Source organism: Alligator mississippiensis, chromosome 6 (assembly GCF_030867095.1).
Source record: "Alligator mississippiensis isolate rAllMis1 chromosome 6, rAllMis1, whole genome shotgun sequence".
Taxonomy (NCBI): domain Eukaryota; kingdom Metazoa; phylum Chordata; order Crocodylia; family Alligatoridae; genus Alligator; species Alligator mississippiensis.
In genome coordinates this window covers 26,197,565-26,218,197 of record NC_081829.1, presented here as the reverse complement: position 1 = coordinate 26,218,197, position 20,633 = coordinate 26,197,565, and the positions used below count along the sequence as shown (strand labels likewise).

Genomic DNA, 20,633 nt, shown 5'->3' with positions numbered 1-20,633 from the left:
AATATGGGTTGCAATTTTTTGAGGATTTTCTGTACAGGTTCAAGGGATGGGTGATACGTCATAACCAGCGGTGTGCAATTTGTGGGTGTTTTTCTTCTGTACTGCAGCAGTTCTTCACGTGGTATCCAGGTGGCTCTTTCAAACATGCGATCTACCTCTCTGGAGGAGTGTCCTTGCTGGGTGAAAGCCTTTTTAAGATCGGTGAGGTGGCAATCCCGGGTGTTCTCTTCAGTACAGATGCGGTGGTATCTGAGGGCTTGGCTGTATATCACAGCTTTTTTGGTGTGTTTCGGGTGATTGCTGGTTCTGTGCAGATATGTGTGTTGGTCTGTCGGTTTCTTGTATACTGTGGTCTGTATTTTACCCTTCTGGATACTGATCATTGTGTCTAAAAAGGGGATGTTGGTGCTGGAATATTCTAAAGAAAGTCGGATGGAGGGATGGTGACTGTTTAATTTCTGGTGGAACTCAATTAGAGATTCCCGGTTCTCACTCCAAATGATGAAGATGTCATCGATATATCGTAAGTACAGCAAGGGTTTGATGGTGCAGAGGAGTGGCAGGCATGCCTACAGTATATTTTGTTCAAGGTCTGACCTATGTTCTGTAATACCATTTTTAGTGCAGTATTTTATTATCTATGTAAAAAGCAACATAAGTAAGTTTAGAGAGAGAAAAAAAACACTTGAATGAAGTGTCAGCCAAAGAAGGGACTCCCCGAATGTGCTCACTTGCTTGATGAAGAATTAGGACTGGATTTTGTGCCCCATGAATAAAGTAATTGGGATGAAGAGAAAACCAAGAACTTGCATGAAAGACTTAAGCTGGAATAGAGTGGAGCCAATGCTTGTGTTGCTGTGGCCATGTCTCTCCGCTAGAGGGGACTCTTTTCTACAAACACAAATGGAAGTAGACTATTTCACTTGTTCTGAGGATTCAGCCAGGTGCACAGAGGAACTTGCTGGAACGTGCTGAGTAACTGTCTGCAGACATTTAGCTCCTTACTGGATTAAACCTTTCATTCTTGCCAAATGCGAGAATGATCTACAAATGTTTGTTCTGCTGCTTTTATTTACACCACTCATGTGCAATTTGCTTGAGAGGGTGGCTCATCTCAGGGGAAAGACTGCTGACTGAGTGCTGAGGCCATCAGAAACCCATTGAGGGGAGGCTCTCTTCCAACCCGCTCTGGAGCCAAAAGATGGGCAAAGGCCGGTCTGACTTCCTAATAATGTCTGGCTCTTAATTTTTAATGTACAAATAAAGTGCTTTGTCACTCTTTGTATCTGGCAGTGGTTGTTGGTTGTTTCTTATTCAATTTAAGTTAGTTAATTACTAGGGCTGTGTGATGCTTCGGTCCCTGATTCGATTCAGCAGAGATTCAGCCTGATTTGGTGGCCAAATCTCCAAATCAGAATCGAATCAGGAGAGCCTTTAATCTCTCCGAATCGATTCAGAGAGATTTGAAAAGATTTGGCAATTCAACCATAGACACAGCTTTAAACCTTTTTTTTTACATACCTCATGGTACCAGGCAGCTTGTGAATGCTGATGGTGGGGCAAATAAGAGTGTCCCACAGGAGCACAGGCTCCCCAGTGCTCTTGGCAGCAGACCTAGAAGTGGACCAGAAGTGCTTTCAGTTCACTTCCAGTTTCGCTGCCAAGCCCCCATGCTCCTGTGGGATGCTCCATCCACCCCACCATCGCAGTGTTCACAAGTCACATCTGATACCTCAAGGTATATAAAAAAAACATTTAAAGCTGTGTCTATGGCTGAATTGCTGATTCTCTCAATCAGCATTGAATCTTCAGATTCAGATTCAGCCAAATTGAATCAGGGACAGTGATCCAAATCAACTAATCAAATCACTGTCCCCGATTCAGGCCGAAGCCTAATCCGAATCGAATACGGCCCGTTTTGCACACCCCTATTAATTACCCTTTCTTTCTGGATCTTTGGCCCTTAAACAGCCATGACCTCTTCCTTTGTCTTGGACTACCAATGCAAAACTAAAATGGCCTTCATCTGGAGCCAGGATCCTTGGCCAAGTGTAAGCATTTCTCTTGATAAGCATAGCTTGGAGGCTAAATTTCATTGTCCATGCAGCTGATTTGCCACACATCTGTGCAAACATAAAGCAAGCATGTTACCTTGTACCACTTGCAAATACTCAAGGAACAAATCCTAATCAGGTGAGATCTTTTGTGGCTGTGAAGCAGCATCTCTGACCCTTTTTGGTAAGTAATAAAAAGATGTTTAATATTGAAATAATAACCTCTTCTGTGGTTTAGAAGCTTTTCTAAATATTTTGAAAAACTTTGGTTGTGCTAACACTTATGTTCCAGCAATCAGGTACATTTTCTTACTGCCCTTCCAGGGCAGGAAGTCTGTGCCTCTGCAGAGCTCACAATGGTAGCTTCTTAATGGGGATCCCAAACCAAACTGACAGATCTTAGATATAATTTTTTTTTTAACCTGTCAAGAACCATCTTTTCTTCCTTTGCATTTCGCCTCTATTAACAAGACATAAAGTACATGCAGAAGGAGCTTCATGAAGGACTAAAATGTGCAGCTGCTCCACAAAAAGGCAGATCAGCAGCGTGGCTGGAACCCAAGATTGGTGAGTTTTTGATGGTGCATGGCAGTCTGAGATGCAGTCATTCCCTTCCCTCTCCCTCCCGTTTCCCCCACCCCCCTTTTGGGTAGAAATATAATGAGAGCAGGAGTCTAAATGCCAGTGACATGATCGAAGCATCAGTTCCTTCCAGTGTTAGAATTGCTAGGAAAACATCCTTGCCTATTCCTGTCTTAGCAGTAAAACTGAATTCTAAATCTTTCACTGCTACTACCTTTCTTTGTCGCCTTGGACAAATAACCATCTTCCTCTCAGCCTTTTTTTCCTGATCTGTAACACATATACCTGTCTTTTACCCCTTTTTCATCAGTGTTCACAGTGACTGTAAAGCACTACTTTATCATTGCTTAGGCTTGGAAATTTGGGTGCATTACAGTCACTGAAAGAGACTTGTCTGCCTGATTTGTCATGAATTAATGAATCTCTAATAAACTGGCAAGTCTAATATGTGGAGAGCTGGGTGTAGTCTTTGCTGTAGTTTCCAGCTACCCTTTTGCAGCATTTGTTGCCTCAGCCTCTGTTTGTAAACAGTTGCAGGGCCTGTCTTTTGGATTGTTCTCCAGAGCCAGATTTTCTTTGAAGTCTAACAGGATGTGTGTTAATTAATTTATTTTACTCAGACTAGGAAATTGCTGCCAATGTTCTTTGAAGAGTCATGCGTGCTGTCTCTTTCCTCACATAAACACTGGCCAGTTTTGGTTAAAGTGTTTATTTTTTAACAATGCATAAATGTTAATCTGGCTGTCAGGTGGAGGATGGGCTTTACAGGCTCCTTGAAAATATCAAGGTCTTTTTGAAACAAGATTACAGTTTATGCAGAAGAGATGCACTTCAGAACTAGAGGGTTTCAGAAGGCAGTGATCCCAGTACCTTCTCCTAATAAGTTTTATCTTCAGTGCTGATGCAAGTTGTTGGCTGGATACCCTAACAGACTGATTGCCTCTGTGCTTATTCAAAGACATGTACAGTGTAGGTAGTGGCAATGCAAAATCTGCACCCTCCCCACTCATTTTTGCCTCTGCCTGAAGAAGGGTGTTTGTATCTGAAAGCTTGCAAACAAGAATTTTTCCAACTATTTTACTTAGTCTAATAAAAGATATCAGATTTACCTGAAGAACCTTACCTGCCTATGTCCTTAGATCAACATGGATACAACCAACATTACTGATAATGACAATTTTTCAGAGTGTTCCAGACTTTTCACTGCTACTCTCCACGGAGTAACTACTGCCCATTGACAGCAGCAGCTTCAGAGTTACCACCAGGTCTGGAAATTATGACCTTTTTCCACTTGATGAAAAAGTATCTGCCTCGCTTTTGGTCCTCTGCTGTGAAAGGCTGCAGACTGAGCAGTTCTGAGATGGAGTCCAGTGAAATATAGTTTTAACACTAGCCACTATTACTGGAAGAATCATGATGTTTGTTGAATATGATCCATGGTATCATTTTAGATTCACATAAATCAGGCCAGATGAGTGGTGAGGGACTGATCCAAAGGTTACATTAATGGTGCAGGGCTGGCCCCATGTGGTACCTGTTCCAGCCAGTCCAGGATCCAGCAGAAACAGGCCCCACGTCCTGGGCACTTAGCTGCCACCATATGAACAAGCAGTGGTGCCTGGCTTCTTCCTGTCATGCTCCTGGGATTCTAGTGCTGCTGCTCTCGCCTGTGTGTTTGTCAGCCAAGCCAGCAAGAGCCATGGTGCTGGAGCTCCAGCAGCATTGCAGCTTCTTCCTGAGGCTGCAGCCAAGTGCCTGGGCAAGAGCTACAGTGTTAGAGCCCCAGCAGCACTGGGGGAAGGTGCCTGACACTAGAGGCACTTGGCTGCCATGGGGGGAACAAGCTGCAGTGCTGGGCTGCTTACAGTGGCGCTGCTGGGGCTCCAACATCATAGGTCTCACCCAAGTGCTTGGCTGCCACCATGGGAAGGTTCCCCATTGAAGCCAGAGCTGGGGTAAAAGTCTGTGGGCCAGATGACCTGGCTCTGCGGACTGGGTTCAGCTGTATGTTTGACAGTCCTGATGTAAATGGTAGGAAATGTTCCTGCTGTCTAGTTGATTAACGCTGGACATTGACCATGTTCAAAGACGATAAGAGTGAAAGCTTGAAAACTTTCTAAGTACAATATTGAAATGCCCACAATAAGTCTAGGAAGTCATACATGAATTGAGTGCCGCTTAGAGCTTTAGTCCAGCTGCAATAATCCTTCTCAGGGCTTTATATAAACCACCACTTGTGTAATCTTAAGCCAACATTCAATCAAAATTAATAACTAAAGTATAAATGTGTTGTGGGAATCAATCAATTATAGGAGTAGCTGATGGCATTTTAGCTCACTGTTCACAAAATACGCAAGATGTTTCCTTAGAAAGAATGAAAGCTTGAAAGTGGATGCCAAAGAGGATATGACTGAGAGTTAATACAGACTCTCCTGTGGCTCAGTCAGCCTCCAGCATAAAGTCCAGAGATATCTGGCTCAGATTTTGGATGGCTCAATTCCTTGCAATACAAGAAATAAGTAATGAGACTGTAGGAGGAATTCTCGCAGCTTTGCCTGCACCGCCTATTCTTGTGCCAAGAATGAAGAGCTGGCTTTTGTCTCACCCAAAGGCCAGTAAATAAATATGTTGGTCCCTCTGCAAAGTCAGCATGAGGATCCTGCACAAGAGCCTTGAGTAGGGGCTGTAGTGTCAGCTTGCTGTAGCGTCAGCACAGGAAGCCAAACACATTTGAGTGCTGACATCTCAGAATTGTGAATTTAAGCTGTACTTGAAACATTACAAGTCTCAAGCCTATAGGCTGAGAAGAAAACTAATCTTTCCCTTTTACCAAGAGCTTTGTCTAACTCACTGTACTAGAACAGTAGCCGTACAAGTCAGCAGGGGGAGCTGGAAAACCAGAGTCTATGAGGCAACTCAGCTGCTGAAGAGTCAGAGCAGCTAGTCCTGTTGAGTAACCAGTCCTCCCCTCCCATTTATTCCATTCCCCTGCAAGGCTTCCAGAAGGGAAGTAAGTTACAATGCTTATTGCTGTATAAAATAAGGAATGCCATACCTGTTAAGCTTTCCACATAACACAAGAACACCCAGTGACATTAAACCAGAAGAAACCTAAGACTGCAATCTGGTTGTGTGTTTTATGAACCATATAATTAACATGAGGCACTCAGTGCCGCAGGATATTGTTGAGTTAAATAGCTTGATGAAAATCAAAAATTCATTAGGCATTGACATGAAACAGAACAGTGTCTACACTGACACAAATGAAGACCAGCATTACAAGGGCTACCAATCTTCATGCTTCCAGGTGTGTCAGCACTGGGTTCAGGAGGACTCTCAATGCTTTGTGATCCAGTATTGCACAAACATATAGATGCATTATGTGTTACTTGCTCTACTTTTTCCTTTCATGTTTATCATTCAGAAGGGGTCATTACCAGATACAGGACAGTAATCTAGGTGGATAATCTCATTCTAGCCTTCCAAAATTTAGTAAACTCTTCATGCAAGAAATTTAAACTTGTCTGCTTAAAGTTTCCTCCATTTCTCTACTGCTTTTTATGTTTGTGGATGTTTGTTACTTAGACCTATGATACTATGCTTGAATTCATCAAGCTCAAGGCTTTCAGTATTACCTTTAGATTCACTTTTGTTCTGTATGTACAGCCAAGTATCTTGACTGTTATTCCTGGTAAACTGATCTGTAGTGTAGGCACTCCTTTCTTATGCAGAAAGAAGCAGTGACCCTTAACTATTTTTCATGCTTCCATGTAAGCTCTGCACCCTTATTTTAAGATGGTTCAGTATTTTATTTTGTTGTCTGTTTTCTGTTATTTATTGCTTGCATTATAGTAGTTCAGGGGACCTCAGCTGAGATCAAGGCCCCATTTTATTGAATATTCTACAATAAAATTGAGACAAGCCAAACCCCAAAAAACTGACAATCAATAGACTCATCAGAAAAAAGATGGGAGGAGAAATAGAAGACTAGACAAGTTAACATATCCAGGGTCATGTGAGGAATCTGAGGCAGAGCTGAAATAGAGCCCAGTCTCCCCATCCACTGGACCATGGAGAGCTTAAAAGCCATACAGCCTTTTAAATGTTGTATGTCCCCATTTTTTCTGTGTGGGTTAAGTGCCAGACAGTTTTTTTCACTCATTTTGTAGCCTTTCATTCTGCATTCCTGAAGTTCACTGTTTTTATGCTGCTGCCCTTCCCACAAACCCTCTTCAGCATTCTGAACTGGACCTTAGGACCTGCAGATATTGGGACCTAATCCAAATACCACTAAGAAATAAAAGAAAGGCTTCCATTAGATGTCAGTGGACTTTGAATAGTCTTTGCTGTTTGCTTTTTTATTGTAATTAAATCGATTCTAGGTATTAAGCCCAGATTAATCCATGACCTGGCTGACAGTTCAGTATAATGTCCATGAATATGCATCCTCCTTAAATTCACACTGTTGTTTTCCCAGTCAGTGGGCTATATTCTGCCCCCAAGCTAGTGTGAATCTGGAATAATGCCACTATAAGGCAATGGATTTTCTCTATATTTTATCTCTGGATAGCTGAAAGCAGAATCTGCCTCAGTATTTATTAGCTAAATCCCCCATTACCATTGCACAGGCCTTTTCAAAAGCCTCTTTTATCTGTACAAATATTTTTCTGGTTTCTACAACATCATTCTGCCCAGGCACCTTCAAAGCTTTACGTTTTTTTGCTGTTTTTATTCTTTACCTCAATGCAAGTCAACTCTGCTGTGTCAGCCAGAACACTAATATTGTTTCTGTTGACACAATACTTTCTTATCCAGCTTTGCCATCCCTCCTCCTGCTTCACTATGCTTAGATTCCTTCTGAAAACTCTATGCCCATCGTTTAATCTCCTGCTCAGTGCCTGGCTTAATCAAGTCTGTCATGCATTGTATACCACACTTCTTTTTTGAATGCTAGTTTCTAAGTTAGCAATCTTGCATTTGCTGTCCAGGCAGCACAAAATTGTAAAATCTGGCCCTGATCTATCCATCCTAAAAGGTGCTTGGTGTGAGGAGCTGCTTATGGCACAGAATGGCGTAACTAGTTCCTATACCAGATGCTTTAAGTGGCTGGGCTGAGTATTGCTGTAATACAGCAATTCACAGGTGGGGTAAAGTCCCATAAGGATATTAGCTATTGGGTTTAAAATAGAGCAGCTTAGAGATTGCGCTAATTTATGCTGTTGGGCTTCAGACAAAGAATAGGTCCAGGTACAGGAGAATTGGGCAGGTCTTACTCCATGGTCCACCTTTTTCCTACACCAACCCTATCCTTTAATCTGAGCCACAGAGATTTGTCACAGACTACACATGTCTAAACGAGACATTTACTGTCCAGTAGATTAATTAGCTGCACAGTAAACGTGACACATCTACACGTGGGCCCCTATTAAACTAATTAACTCTGCAGCAGGATAGTATTTGTAAATACAACTCTGCAGCACATGTTTAGACTCTGTCCCATCTGGCTGAGGCATGAGGGTACTTCAGTGCAAGTGTTGCCTACTAGCTAGCCCCACTCTGGAGCACCCTTATGCCCCTCCCAGCCTCCCTACAGCATGCTGAACTGGGGAGAGCAGCCCTGGGCTGGCAGGCTGACCCCTGGGGGCTGCTCTGACCTAGCTCAACATGCTGCAATCTTGGGCGCATGTGAAGATGCTGTGCCCAGGAGCAATAAACTCCAGAGCAATAAGCAATGGGAAGCAGCAAAGCAATAAGCTCTGGAGTTTATTGTAGATATAGATGTGCCCACTGTGTTTCATCTGGTTCTCTGCACCTCAGCACCCAGAATCTCACCTGTGTACTCCTGGCTGAACATGAGCAGCTCCTTTCTGTTAGAAGGGGATTGTGGGGTCTCAGACTGTTGCCTTCTTACTCTCTGAACTTCATCTAAGAAACTGTTGAGCAGAAAAATAAGGCCAGAAGAACAGCTTTAATTTAGTACTGAAAGTCTTGCTACTAGGCAGATTCAATGACTGGCACCTGCTGGCTAAATAATTTGCTGGATTTGAATGATTCTGCTGGGTCAGCAGGTTTCCAGCTCTAAGTGTTGGCATGACAGAAGAGGCAGACTGCTGTAGGCTCATAGCTGTGTATTGAAAGTGGTGCTTGCTTGCAACATTGCTGTTATTGTCCTGTGTTTGCTGCCCCTCATCCATGTAGACTCTGGTTCCGTTTGTATGTTATCTCACTAACAGGGATGTTTAGATTTTGAAAGCCTGGGCTGGCTGTATCAGCCTCAGCAAGATGTAGAAAAGTCACCTCCTTGTTACTGCTGTCCATTTCTTCCTTCTTGTTGAATTGTGTGGATTGCTTCTTCTCTGATCCTTTAGTACTTCGTTCTTATATAGTGCTTTCTGGCCTTGGATCACTTTGATGCGGGCCAGGCCTTGTTCAGGTCACGTGCTGCTCTCTGCATGGGCAACTGGTGCCTCCCGAGTTTGAGAGGCACCAGATCGCTGATGGGGAGAGGTTTCACAGCGGCCGATTGCAACCGGGGAGGGGGGGGTTCCACAGCAGCTGATCACTGAGCCAGCAGCGAAACCAGAAGTGCACTTCTGGTTTTGCTGCTGGTGCTTCCATGGGCCACACGGACGATCTCAGGGGGTGCACATGCACCTGCGTGCGACCCCTACACATCGCCAATGACTCTGTGGGTCCATTATATTTCCTTTTCCAGTTTCCTTTTAGGAACCAGAAAACTTCCCCCTTTCCTCCTTTTCTGTTACAAGCGTTGGGGTGTTTTCAAGCTTCTGTCAGAGGCACTGGGTGCCGGCTACAGCCAAGACTGGGGACTTTGACTGGGGTGTGCCAGTGCTCCTGCTGGGAACAGTGCCAGAGGTTCCTGCCTGGAGGCCGTCTTGTCCCAGCCAGACCCATGGTCTCTCTGGGGTCAGGAAAAAGTTTACCTCTGCCTGGGACCTCTTGAGCATGTACTGAAGACGTTTCAGAGACACAGAATATTTCCTGCTGCTTGACCTGTGCCAGGGTTGCCTTATGTAGCGTTTACACCAGGGAGGTAGGGCTGATCCTGCCTCCGCAGCGCCCTCCCCTTCCCAGACCGCGGTCGGCTCCCGGGCTCCGGCCTCTTCACGCCACCAGCCCCTGCCCCTCGTCCTGGCTGCAGCCAGCTGCCACTCACTCCGGCGGCAGGAGCTGGGGCTCGTGCGGGCCGGGCCCTGCCTACCCGCCCTCGGCTTCCCGCCGCCCGCCCGGGCTAGGCCACCCTGCCGGGGGCGCACCTGGAGGGGGCGGGGGCGGGGCGATGTCCCCGGCGGCTCCTCCCCTCCCGGGTGTGCGCGAGCGAGAGCCTGGCAAGAGGCCGCGGGGTCGGGCTGCAGCCCCCCCCTCATGCCGGTCCCGGCGAGCACCCCGACGCAACACGACGCGACCGCCGCGCGCAGCGCCCCCGGGGGCCGGGCCGGGCCGGGCCGGGCGGGGTGGGGTGGGGCGGGGCGGGGGTGTCTCTCAGTAAGTTCTCGCGGTGCTGCCGGGCGCAGCCGCTTCCCCTCCTGGCGGGCGGTGACTGTGCAGCGGCGCGGGGCGCAGAGCGGCTGCAGGGACCCGCCAGAGCCGGAGCTGCCGATCGGGAGCGCGTCCGTCCGTCCCCCCGCCCGCCTCCAGCCCCATGCCCGCGCCGCGCTGAGCGCCGCCGACGCCGAACATGGCCACCACGACACCCTGCACCCGCTTCACCGACGACTACCAGCTCTACGAGGAGCTCGGCAAGTACGAGCCCGCCCGGCCCGGCCCAGCCCAGCCCAGCCTCCCCTCCTGGCGGGCCCGGGCCCCGGCCCCGTCGCAACCGCACCCCCCCCCACGCCCGCCCGCCCGCGCCGGGGCCCTGGGCCGCGCCCGCTGGGGCTCTCCCGCCCTGGCCCCTTGCTGGGCTCCCCGTGCCGCCTCTAGGCGCGCCCCCGCATCGGGACCAGGCGCTGCCCCCCGGCTACACGCGCACCCCGCTGCGGCAGCCCGTGGGCGCTGAGGGACCGGGGGGAACGGGAAGTTGCTGCTTCCCTGCGGGCTGCCGCGCTCCCTCCCCGCGCCGGTCCCCCGGCTTTGCTGCTGCTGCGCCCCGGCCCCGGCCGGTCCTCCAGGCGCTGTTGCAGCCCCGCGCCGCCGACCCTCACTGGTTTGCAGGGGGGGCAGGAGGGATGCGGGGCGTGAGCGGGCTCTGCGGTGCAGGGAGGGACCCGGTGCTTTCTGTCAGCTCTGGTTTCCTGTGGGCTCCTGCCTGGCTCTTTCTCTACTTAATTTGCTAACCGGCAGAGTCCTTGACAGCCTGGAGGGACCCAGTTCCCTCCTCAAAGGCTGGGCTGCTTCCCTGTCAGATTTCCCTGATTCATTCTTTGGCCCATGCTGAGTTCATCTCTCCATCCTGTGCCCTGTCTCCAGGTTCCCCACTGGCTTTTAAAGCTGAAGGCATCTTTCCTTGCACCTCCTTCTCCCATCTTATCTCCTTTCTGCTCAGAGTCCTTCCTTCCTTTCCTGCTTCCTTTCTTGGAGCTGTCTCTTGTGCCCCCCCCTTAGCCCTTGGTAACAGTTGTACTAGTTACCCTGGTTCCTACTTGTAAAATGTTAACAAACTAAGAGTAGTCTTCCCTAGCAACTGTGTCCTAGGTTTGTATCCCCCTCTCTTCCAGGTGACTTGTCCAAGGTGTTTCAGTGGTTCAGTGGCAGGGCCTGAGACCAGGACCTTGGAGAAGTGTTTCCTAGCTGTCTGACTAACTGCAGGTTCTGCTCTGTTCAGAGGATGCTGGTTTTTTCAGCCTTGGCTGCTTGTCTTTCTCTGTCTGGTCCCTGTGTGTTTTCCACACCCTACCCTCTGCAACCAAGGAGAAATTAGAACTGTTTTTGTTCTTGTGGGTATCAAGGCCCTGTGGAGTCTTGAGGAAGGCACTTAGGTATATTCTTCTCAGCCTTTATTTGTGAACATAGACAGCATTTTTTACTTGTTCTCACCTATTGCCTCCCCTGTACTTGTTGTTTTTACCAGCATTTACTCCTGTGCATGTTGGTTGGGAGGAATGGAAATTGCATGTTGGATTTTCATTTCTTACTTGACAGCACCCAGCATCTTTTTGTTTTTTCCTAGGGGAGCCTTCTCTGTGGTTCGCAGATGTGTAAAGAAGAGCTCAACCCAAGAATATGCTGCAAAAATCATCAACACCAAAAAGCTGTCAGCCAGAGGTTAGTGTTCTGTTCTGCCATTCTTCCCATCACCTTGCTTGAGTAATAGGAGAACCATGACTGGAATCTTATTTTCCACACATTTTGAAGGTGCTTATCTCGATTCTTATTCCTGACTTATGAAATAAATGTTAGTCGTGATGCAAACATTAACTTGAAGCGAGGCAGGATAGAGTCCTGGAAGGATCGCAAATACTTAGATCAGAAGTGGTCAGGTCCTAGAGCATTTTGTCATCTCTGTTTTTTGAAGACCTACTGCTGTGGACTGAGCTAAATGTGTGTTTATAGAGGACTTATCTGCTGTTATTGGCAATGCATGCTCAAACACAGAGGGAAGCCTTCATAGGAATTGAAATGTATTAGCATTGCTCGAGGCCTTGTAGGCCTGAGGCCTTTTACCTTGACAATACAATCTTGTGGGGTAGAAACTACAAATCTGTCTAATTTCAGGGTATATTCTTGGTGTTTTGTTCTAGTGGTAGCTAATCCTAAATTATAGGTGCTCATCTTCAACTGGGTTGGGATTGCATGGGAGAATTCGGTATACTTTGCTGCTTGTGGAGCTAGGTGAAACTTCTATTGGTCACCTCTACCACCCATTAGCTAAAGCCTGTGCGTTAGAATAGTTTGGTAGAAAGAGACTGAGAGCCTGTCAAGTGGAGCTTATTCCTCAACCTGTTCTTTGTTTTGCTCTTTTTGGATTTGTCATGAGTTATACATGCATGTGGTATGGAGTCTTACTTTAGAGGGACTTGGAGTTGCTGAAACTCCTGAAAGTGGGGAAAGACATGTATTGGACTGCGTTAAAGGGAACTGCAAGGAGAAATTTGACAGGTGGAGACCCCAAAGGGAAGAATGTGGAAGAAAAGTATATGGGAAGACTTGATGCCTTCAGGGTCATTGGGCTTTGATAGAAATGATAGAGGTTCTTGATTTATAGTGGGATGGACAGACAGGGAGGAAGCTGAGAACTAGGCAGTAGTTTCACCAACAACTGAAAAGCAGTCACCAGAGGCGCAGAAGGAGGCAAGTGATCTTGATGAGCAATTTTGTAGCAAAGAACATAGCTGGGTTGTCTAATTCCTGAAAAAGAGAGAAGGATGATGTGCTACCTCCCCAGTGCCAAAATATGAAATGTGCTGACAAGAGCTAAGAGTAGCTTGAGGGAAGCCAGGGAATTTCTACTTAATGTAGCTTATGGAAGAACTAGTAACAGAAGGAAAGAGCTGCTATCAAAGAGGATTCTTTTAGGATCTTTGGAAGACAGCTGCAGCCAGGTCAACATAGGGGGTCTTATATTTTTCTAGTACTTAGTGTGAGTAAAGTAGAAGGTCATACTGGAGACCAGCTGCTAGAACCTTGGATAGTTTAGAGAGGAGCAGCCCTGGGTCTTCTGAGCATTGCCATCCCTTTTGTGATGAGTAGACAGTCTTCAGCACAGCCAGTGGGATTCCAGTCTCTTGGGTTCAAATCTGTCATGATTAGAAAAAGATAGAAAGAGAAATATAGCTAAGTGAAAAGGGAGGTTTTATTTAATCAAAGGAGAATATTATCTAGTGGATGAAACTGAAACATAATATTCCGGTGAATGATCCTGTCAGTGAGAGAGAAGGTGGCTCTATAAATTTAAGAAACTATTTCAGTGCGAAGAAGGTGGTAGTGAGCTACTTTATGAAGGGCAAAAGAAATGGCAAAATTGAACTTCTAGAAGAAAATAAGAACAAAAAAAAATTTGTCAGCTCCTATGGAGTCCAGAATCACTGGAAAATATAGTCATGTGGATTTTAAGCACTTGGACAAGTGTTGACTTGGAAGCACTCTAACATATGGTTCCTAAGCCCTCTTCAAGTGAAATAAAAGGCAATTTTTATGAGCCTGAAAGTAGATAATTTAGCTAGAGGAGAAACCTACTTTGATCATCTTCTTAGTGCTAGGGAGGCATTATTTGTGAATGTAAGTGTAATAGGGATGCTATGCTGACCATGAGACTTAAACTCCAGTTATGCAGGAATAGCTTAATCAAACAGCTGCTTGAAGGTATTGGAGAGGAGGAGGAAAATTGCATATATAGTTGAGAAGAGAAAAGAAACCTGAGTTTTCCACTGGAAGAAAAATACTGGGGTCAAGAAGAATTGGCTGACGATGCTTCTTGAGGCTCCACTGGTATATGAAAACAATAAAGAATCTATGTTGAAAATCAAGGCTAGAGAGAAAATGCTAGCTGAATATATAGGTTTAGTTAAACCAGCAGAAAGAGCAACAATAGTTTGAGTGGCTTGTGGGAATAAGGGGTCAGGTGCTGTAGAACTTGAGACAAACAAAAAATTGGATGGATGATCATTATAAGGACTGTTTTAAGTATTAAAGGCAAGAAACTCCAGAGAGACATTGAGACATTAATCAGTGATGAGGTAGAGAGTAACCATTTGAAACTGGCAGAGTAATGAACAGCTTTCTTTCCTTCAAACAAACTGAAAATCCTGGCAGTCTTGGCAGCAGGATCATGAGATTAATTCTGCAATATCCTGCTTTTACCTTGCCTGCTGCTTCCTTTTCCCAGCCTAGTACTTGTTCCAAATGAAAGTATGCACCAATTTGGTTTGTGCATGTAGTGTGGCATTCTCCCTGTCCCACACAGCACCATACTTGGTTCCTGTTTCCCATACAAGTCATCCCAAACCTTCTGATGTGCCTCCTGCATATCCCTAGGTTTAGCTGCTTCACCTCTCTCGCATGCAGGGAAACTCTGCCCTTCTTCTGCACTGCTAAATTAAACAAACATTTAACACCTGTTCCTAGCAGTAGTTGAAACTGTAGTACTGCTACTTCAATCCGTAGTGTCGCACTGCTTGTGACCGTGGCCCCTTCCCAGAGGTTGGTCTGTTATAGTGCTGTCTCTATTTAAATCCAGGACGCTTTCATAACAAGAAGCAGTACCACCCTGCTTCTGCAGTGCTTCTCTGGAGAGAGGTATTTTCTTTTAAAAAAAAAAAAAAAAAAAAAAAAATTTTAGTGAAGACCCTGAAATAGAAGGCTGAAAAGCAGCGAAGAAAATGATTTAGAGGAGAAACCCAAATGTCTAGAGTCTCTCTTACTGCTTTAAAAGAACTGTGTGAGATGCAATATCTTTATTAAACAATAATGATTAAAAAGACGCGACATGGTGTTTTTGTATGTTAAAGCATTGAAAGCAAATGCAGCACTGATATAACTTTAAGCCAGTCCTAGGGCTTACAGTTTAAATCTTTTATCCTGTGCAACATCCAGAGAGATGTATAAGCATCTGAAATCAACCATAAGCAATAGGCAGCCTTGCTTTAAAGAAAAATCATGCCCTACATTCAGAATTCACAATTTAATTTAAAGACTTTGATATCATGGTGGGGCTAGGAACCCCAGCCCTGAGATGGAGAAGACCTTCTTCCTTCTCCAGGCTGAGCACTTGCGAAATGTATAATAGCAAATGGTCCCCGTCACAAGCAGCATCCCATCAAAGTGTAAGATTAGAGGGATGTGGAGTACCTCAAGCACCTGACATTCAGACTAGTTGACTATACATACTTTCAGCTGGGTTTAATATTGTCTGGAAGAGCTATAAGCACAGGGTGGTAATAAATGCTGATATATTAACTGTTAAGGAGTCATCTTGTGGGTACTGCCAGGATTGTTGTTAGACTTGAGTATTTCTTGAGAGGGAGGTAGATAACACACTTACTACACTCCTAGATAATACTGACTATGGAGTCAGGTGATCCAGGTAGTTCAAGTCAGATCTACAGCTTACTAAGAAAGAAACAAGGACAACTTAAGCTGGCGGTTGAACAGAATATTCTGTATAGAGCCAGCCTCCCAAGGGAAGGTGATGGAAGTTCCATCAATAGCAGGCTGCATAAAACCTTCCAGAATATATTGTAGGAAAAAATCCCTCATTGGAATTTGGGGGGTAGGACTCTTTCCTGTGATCCTTTGATAACTCCTGGGTTAACTTGCAATAGTAGCAGGCTGATTAGAGAACAGTGGAAGGTGGGAGAGCATTTTCTTTCCCTGTTTTTTCCCCTATTTCTTTTGTTGTTGAATCTTTCTTCCTGCTGAAGATCTGTTGCTTTTACTTTGGAAAATGATATCCTTCCCCCCCGACTCCCTGCCCCCCTCTTCCCCACAGATATAATGGGAATGCAACCTTCTTCCACCCCTGTGGAGAAACAAGTTTCCTGCAGGTCTTTTCTTTGTTTATAAATCAGTACTTGTCCTAGGACCTCTGAGATGGAGTCAGCATCTATTTTGGGTAACAGACACTACCTGCCCTTGAAAGAGAGGGTTTATTCTCAGCTTTGGTAGTGTTTTGAGTTCAAAACAGTAAAGCCTCTGGCACAACTGAAGATTCCCCCTTTCCGCTCCTCAGTTGACCCCTTCCCACCCTTTCTCTTGCAACTGTGACACTCTCTTTGGAAGTGGAAGATGGATCCCCATGCTGTCCCTCTCCTTGCCAAGAAGCAAACATCCCTTTGAGACCTAAATTTTCAGTCTTCTGGATTGTTGCTCTTAGTGGGGAGGCAGTTTAGTGGTTTTTCTTTGAGTTTTGTGGAGGACAGAATGGAGAATTGCATTTCTCCAAGCTCTCCTTCCTTAGGTTCAGAGTTGTGCCGCAGAGGACTCCAGTCCCTGGGAGCTATAGGTTGGGATTATGTGGGATAACGTGAGTTGTGGTTTCCTGCCCACTAAATTTGTTGAGCCAGATTGGTTCCAAGAGTCTCATCTATAGAAGCCAGTGCTCATCCTACTGCTCTTTTATGCTTGTTCCTAATCTGTAGTCTTACTTGGACTACGGTAAACCTTGGGCTGCTCTCAGGAGCCAGACTGAAGTCCCATCTCATCTACAGCATACCCAGCTGAACTGGCTGAGGCAGCCGTGGTGCACTGCAGCCCTGTGTATCAGCTCCTTATTAGGGCAAGGAGAGCACAGAACACCAGTTATAGCAGCCTGAAATGAAAATTCTGGTGCATGGACAAATGTCTGGGAAGCAGATGCTTGTCTCCATCTGTGGGACTTGTTTGGGGATTTTCTTGTGTTTTGTCTTGTGTGGGGTCTTTTTCCCCTCCTTTCTTGCAGAGATAGTGAATCAAACGCAGGCTCTTAGGCTGCATTCAGAACTTCAGTGTGTGCTAGATGGAATCTGGTGCTGTGGGGTGGGAGTGCCTTGCTTTTCTGTCAGGGTGGGCCTTCCAGTGAATGTGAAATGCTGTGCAGCTCTCCCTGACCCCCCTCCTCCCCTCTCCTAGCTGTCTGAGAGGCTGTGTGGATGGGGAGTCTGTGAGCACTGGGGATTCTTGCTGGTCTTCGTGCATGTGGAACTGGGTGTGGGAACAACCCAGCCCACTTCTGCCTTGTTTCATGCACTCTGTGTAGCTCAGTTATTGTTTGGTGTAGTTAATATAATGGACTTGGGATGGGGGAGGGGGTTGAAATTAATTGGAAGCAGAGCCTGCTGAACAGTAGTTGACATTCACAGATAAACGTGTGTTGTGGCAGTGGTTAGATTCTTCTGCTTTGAATTTTAATCTATGTATGAAACAGTAAAGTACAAAAGGATGGGGACAGAAGGGTTAATCTGCTGATGTCATAAACTGCAGCCTTGTACCTTGTGCCAGCAGCCTTTCTCTCCACCCCCCCACCCCCCTCATCACCTCTTTATCTTGCAGCGTTGCTTATAAGCACAATGTTTAGAATCATGATTATTTATCGCTGCAGGAAATTCATGTCGTAAGATGCTTGGAAAAAGAGATGGAGGGAGATGCCAGCCTGGGAGAAAACACAAGGAAGGGGATAGTTGTGGCCTTTTTCTTTTACCAGTGGCATTAGTTGGTCAGAAATAGCTGTAGGGGAGACAGTGGTGCAGGCACTAGTGCTGTGGTTTGCAATTGCCAAAAGTTGGCTGTCTTCCCTACGTGGTTACCCCAGGTTGCCTCTCAGTTTACACTGTATATTTTATAAAGGAGACAGAGCAGGAGAGGCAGGATTTCAGCTTGTGTCAGTCCTCTCTGTGGTCACATTGGGTGTTAAATTACTAGTATTAACAATGGTAAAGGGAGGGGGAAGAGTAGAGTGGCAGGTACACAGATTGAGCCGGAGTTGTTGAGCCTTGATGTTAAATTGTGGTCCCTGAAGAGGCTCTGTCAGGTGTATCATGTGTTGTTTTCCCCCCTGTTTTAAAGGGGAATGGTCACAGTACAGATTAGTCAGCTCCTGTCTGAAACTCCTGGGCTTGGGAGCCCTAGCTGGTAAGCCCTGACTGGAATAAGTCCAGGTGTCCTGCAAGCTGGGAAAGTGAGGATTTTGAAGCATGGTATAGATTCTCAGACCAGGGAGTGCTGATTTTTGTACAAAACACATTGTGTGAAAGTCGATTGCACGTGGTGTTTGTTTCGGAGGAATGGATGTGTGCATGTCTCCCTAGCTGTGGATTTACTCACCCTTTGTGGATGTTGTTTTAAAAAAAAACAAAATAAGTCCTTGGCAGAAAGGGCTACTATCCCTGGATTACAAAGCTGCTTCTGAAGTGCAGTTTTCCCACAAAATGAGCAGTTATCACAGATGTTCTAGAGGAAGGGTCGTGGCAGTCTCCTCCCCTTTCTCAGAAGGATTTTATTTCCCTGATCTCTGCAAATAGCAAGATTTAAAGTGCTGGTTCTCCATTATATACCCTGGGTGAAGGCTCACTTAGAGATGACATACAGATATAAAATTTGAGCTTCCCTTCTTCCCCACCCCCCCCATCCAAATCCCCTTTTCCCCAATTCCCTACCTGCCTGGGCATCTCTTTATTGCCCCTTTCCTATGGATACCTGGTTATTGCATGCTGTGGAGTTTTCCCCATCTAAAAACTGCCATTGTGCAGGTTATCTCCTAAAATCTCTTGCTGATTTTCCTAAGCTAATTAACTTACTGGCAATCTTAATGACCACTTTTTAAACAGTAAAAGGGAGAGGACATGTGATTGAGTTAACATTGGCTTTCAGAGCAAGCTGTGATTTGATGATGGCCAGCGGCTTTGAAAGGTGAGCATAGGATCATTTTCTTGGAAAGGATCATCTTGAATGTGGTAGGCGTTTCTTACATCCTTCTTTTCCCTACCTGCAAAGCAGCTGGCTGTAGAGCTGTATTAGAGACTGCTCGAACCATTGTCCCATTGTGACTACAGAAGGAGACTGGCATAACGATGGCAACAACATGTTTAAAATGTAGGCCTTATTACTGGAATTTCTTTCTATGGAAGGAAAGTGTAACCTTTCAAGTCATACAACTATTGTTTCTGCCAGTCATTACAGTGTTACACTTAATGCTTCAAGCTGAGGGATTCTGTGAAATGGGTTGACTTCGGATCCCCCTCTGTTTCTTCTTAAACTGATATCTATTTAAATACCACTGTATACTGCAGTTATAGCCTTCCATGCTCTCTTGTCTTGCTGGTAATATGCTTGTTGGAGCCTTGCAACACAGCGTTTCATAAGAAAGCAGGGCTAGTAGACATTAAGAAATCAACATTGCTCAAAGTAAGTGCCAGTTAGTGGGGTTTGTAGCGTGTCTGCTGAGACTCACATGAGGACTTCAAAGATTACTTGATTTGATAGTTTTTTGTACCCGCTCAGTCATAATGCTATCCTAGGTCTTGGTTGCTCATTGAGTTAACTGTGAGAGGCCAGCATATGGCATCAGGGCCTATATTTCCTAGGAGAAGTAATTGATCTTAAGTAATTCTCATAATATGCCTCTTTAAAAACAACCTCCCCTTAGGATTGATGCTGGGCCATTCCCTGACTGACTACACTGCAGAGTTGCTATTGTGTGTAAATCTGAACGAACCACAGTAGAGAGAAGCTAGTGGTTGGTGCAAGCAGCTGTCTCCAGACAACAGCAAGCATAAATTAAAGCTGTCTGAAGAGCTGATTAATGCTGGATGCAGCCTGCCAGATATTGCCTGTTTTATTACCAGGAGGCAGGCAGTTAGGATATGACTGTAGCTCACTCTGTGCTTGAAACCCTGTTGGCAGGGTAAAATGGGTAGAAGAATAGTGTCTCTGACAGGAGTCCAATAAATACACTGATGTGTTGAAGAATGTGTGTGTGCCTGTATGTCTGTACCCAACATGCGAGTGTGTAAATGATTCAGATTAGGAGCAATCTATACATCCAAAGGAATGCGCCTGCTGTGCTGGTGTCTTAGTGCTGCGTTCTCACTCCTGGGCAAGTTCTGTTCCAGGTACTCCCAGTACCTTGCCTCATTTGTTGTTACAGTACTTCTAGAGATGACCATGCATTTACATGTGGTTGTTGCTATCAGTTTCCCTAATCAGTCAGGGAGCAGGTCTCTTTCTGAGAACTAAATTAACTAAACTGTGCTGTTGGCCAGCCCCTTCCCTTAACCCTTCCTGATTTCTAGTACAACAGTGTAACATGGCATAATAAATAAACTTGATAAACTTGGCTAGCAGTATCCATTTAAAAAATGTTATTGCTACCATGGCTCTGTTTGGTGTCTAACTTGGACAGGGAGTTATACATTACTGGTGGAAAAAGCAGGGAAATGTTGGAGTTGGGACCTAGATTTTTTTTGTTTTGTTTTTAAAGGCAAGGGACATGAGGTGATGTGGGTAGGGAAGATAATTGATTCTTCCTGGGCTTAGTGATTTTCTTCAAACAGTAGGTGGGAAGGAGGTGGTATAAAGTGGAGGGAGATGTCAAAGGATGGCAGTGAGCCTGTAGTAATGGAATTG

The 20,633-nt window shown here is 45.6% G+C and overlaps 1 protein-coding gene across 15 annotated transcripts in view; it reads left to right on the top strand.

Moving 5' to 3' along the window:
- The first annotated feature begins 10,130 nt into the window (after window positions 1-10,130).
- Window positions 10,131-20,633, top strand: part of CAMK2G (calcium/calmodulin dependent protein kinase II gamma) — a 172,736-nt gene continuing 162,233 nt past the window's right edge. For 4 of the 15 annotated variants that reach the window (XM_059729736.1, XM_059729737.1, XM_059729734.1 and 1 more), the window contains exons 1-2: window positions 10,132-10,400; window positions 11,767-11,861. In XM_059729736.1, the coding sequence (XP_059585719.1) occupies window positions 10,336-10,400; window positions 11,767-11,861 (160 nt within the window). In that variant the 5' untranslated portion in view covers window positions 10,132-10,335. Of the gene's footprint in view, window positions 10,401-11,766; window positions 11,862-20,633 lie in introns of all 15 variants that reach the window. The other 11 variants (XM_059729739.1, XM_019497140.2, XM_019497146.2 and 8 more) reach the window with 5 other exon arrangements.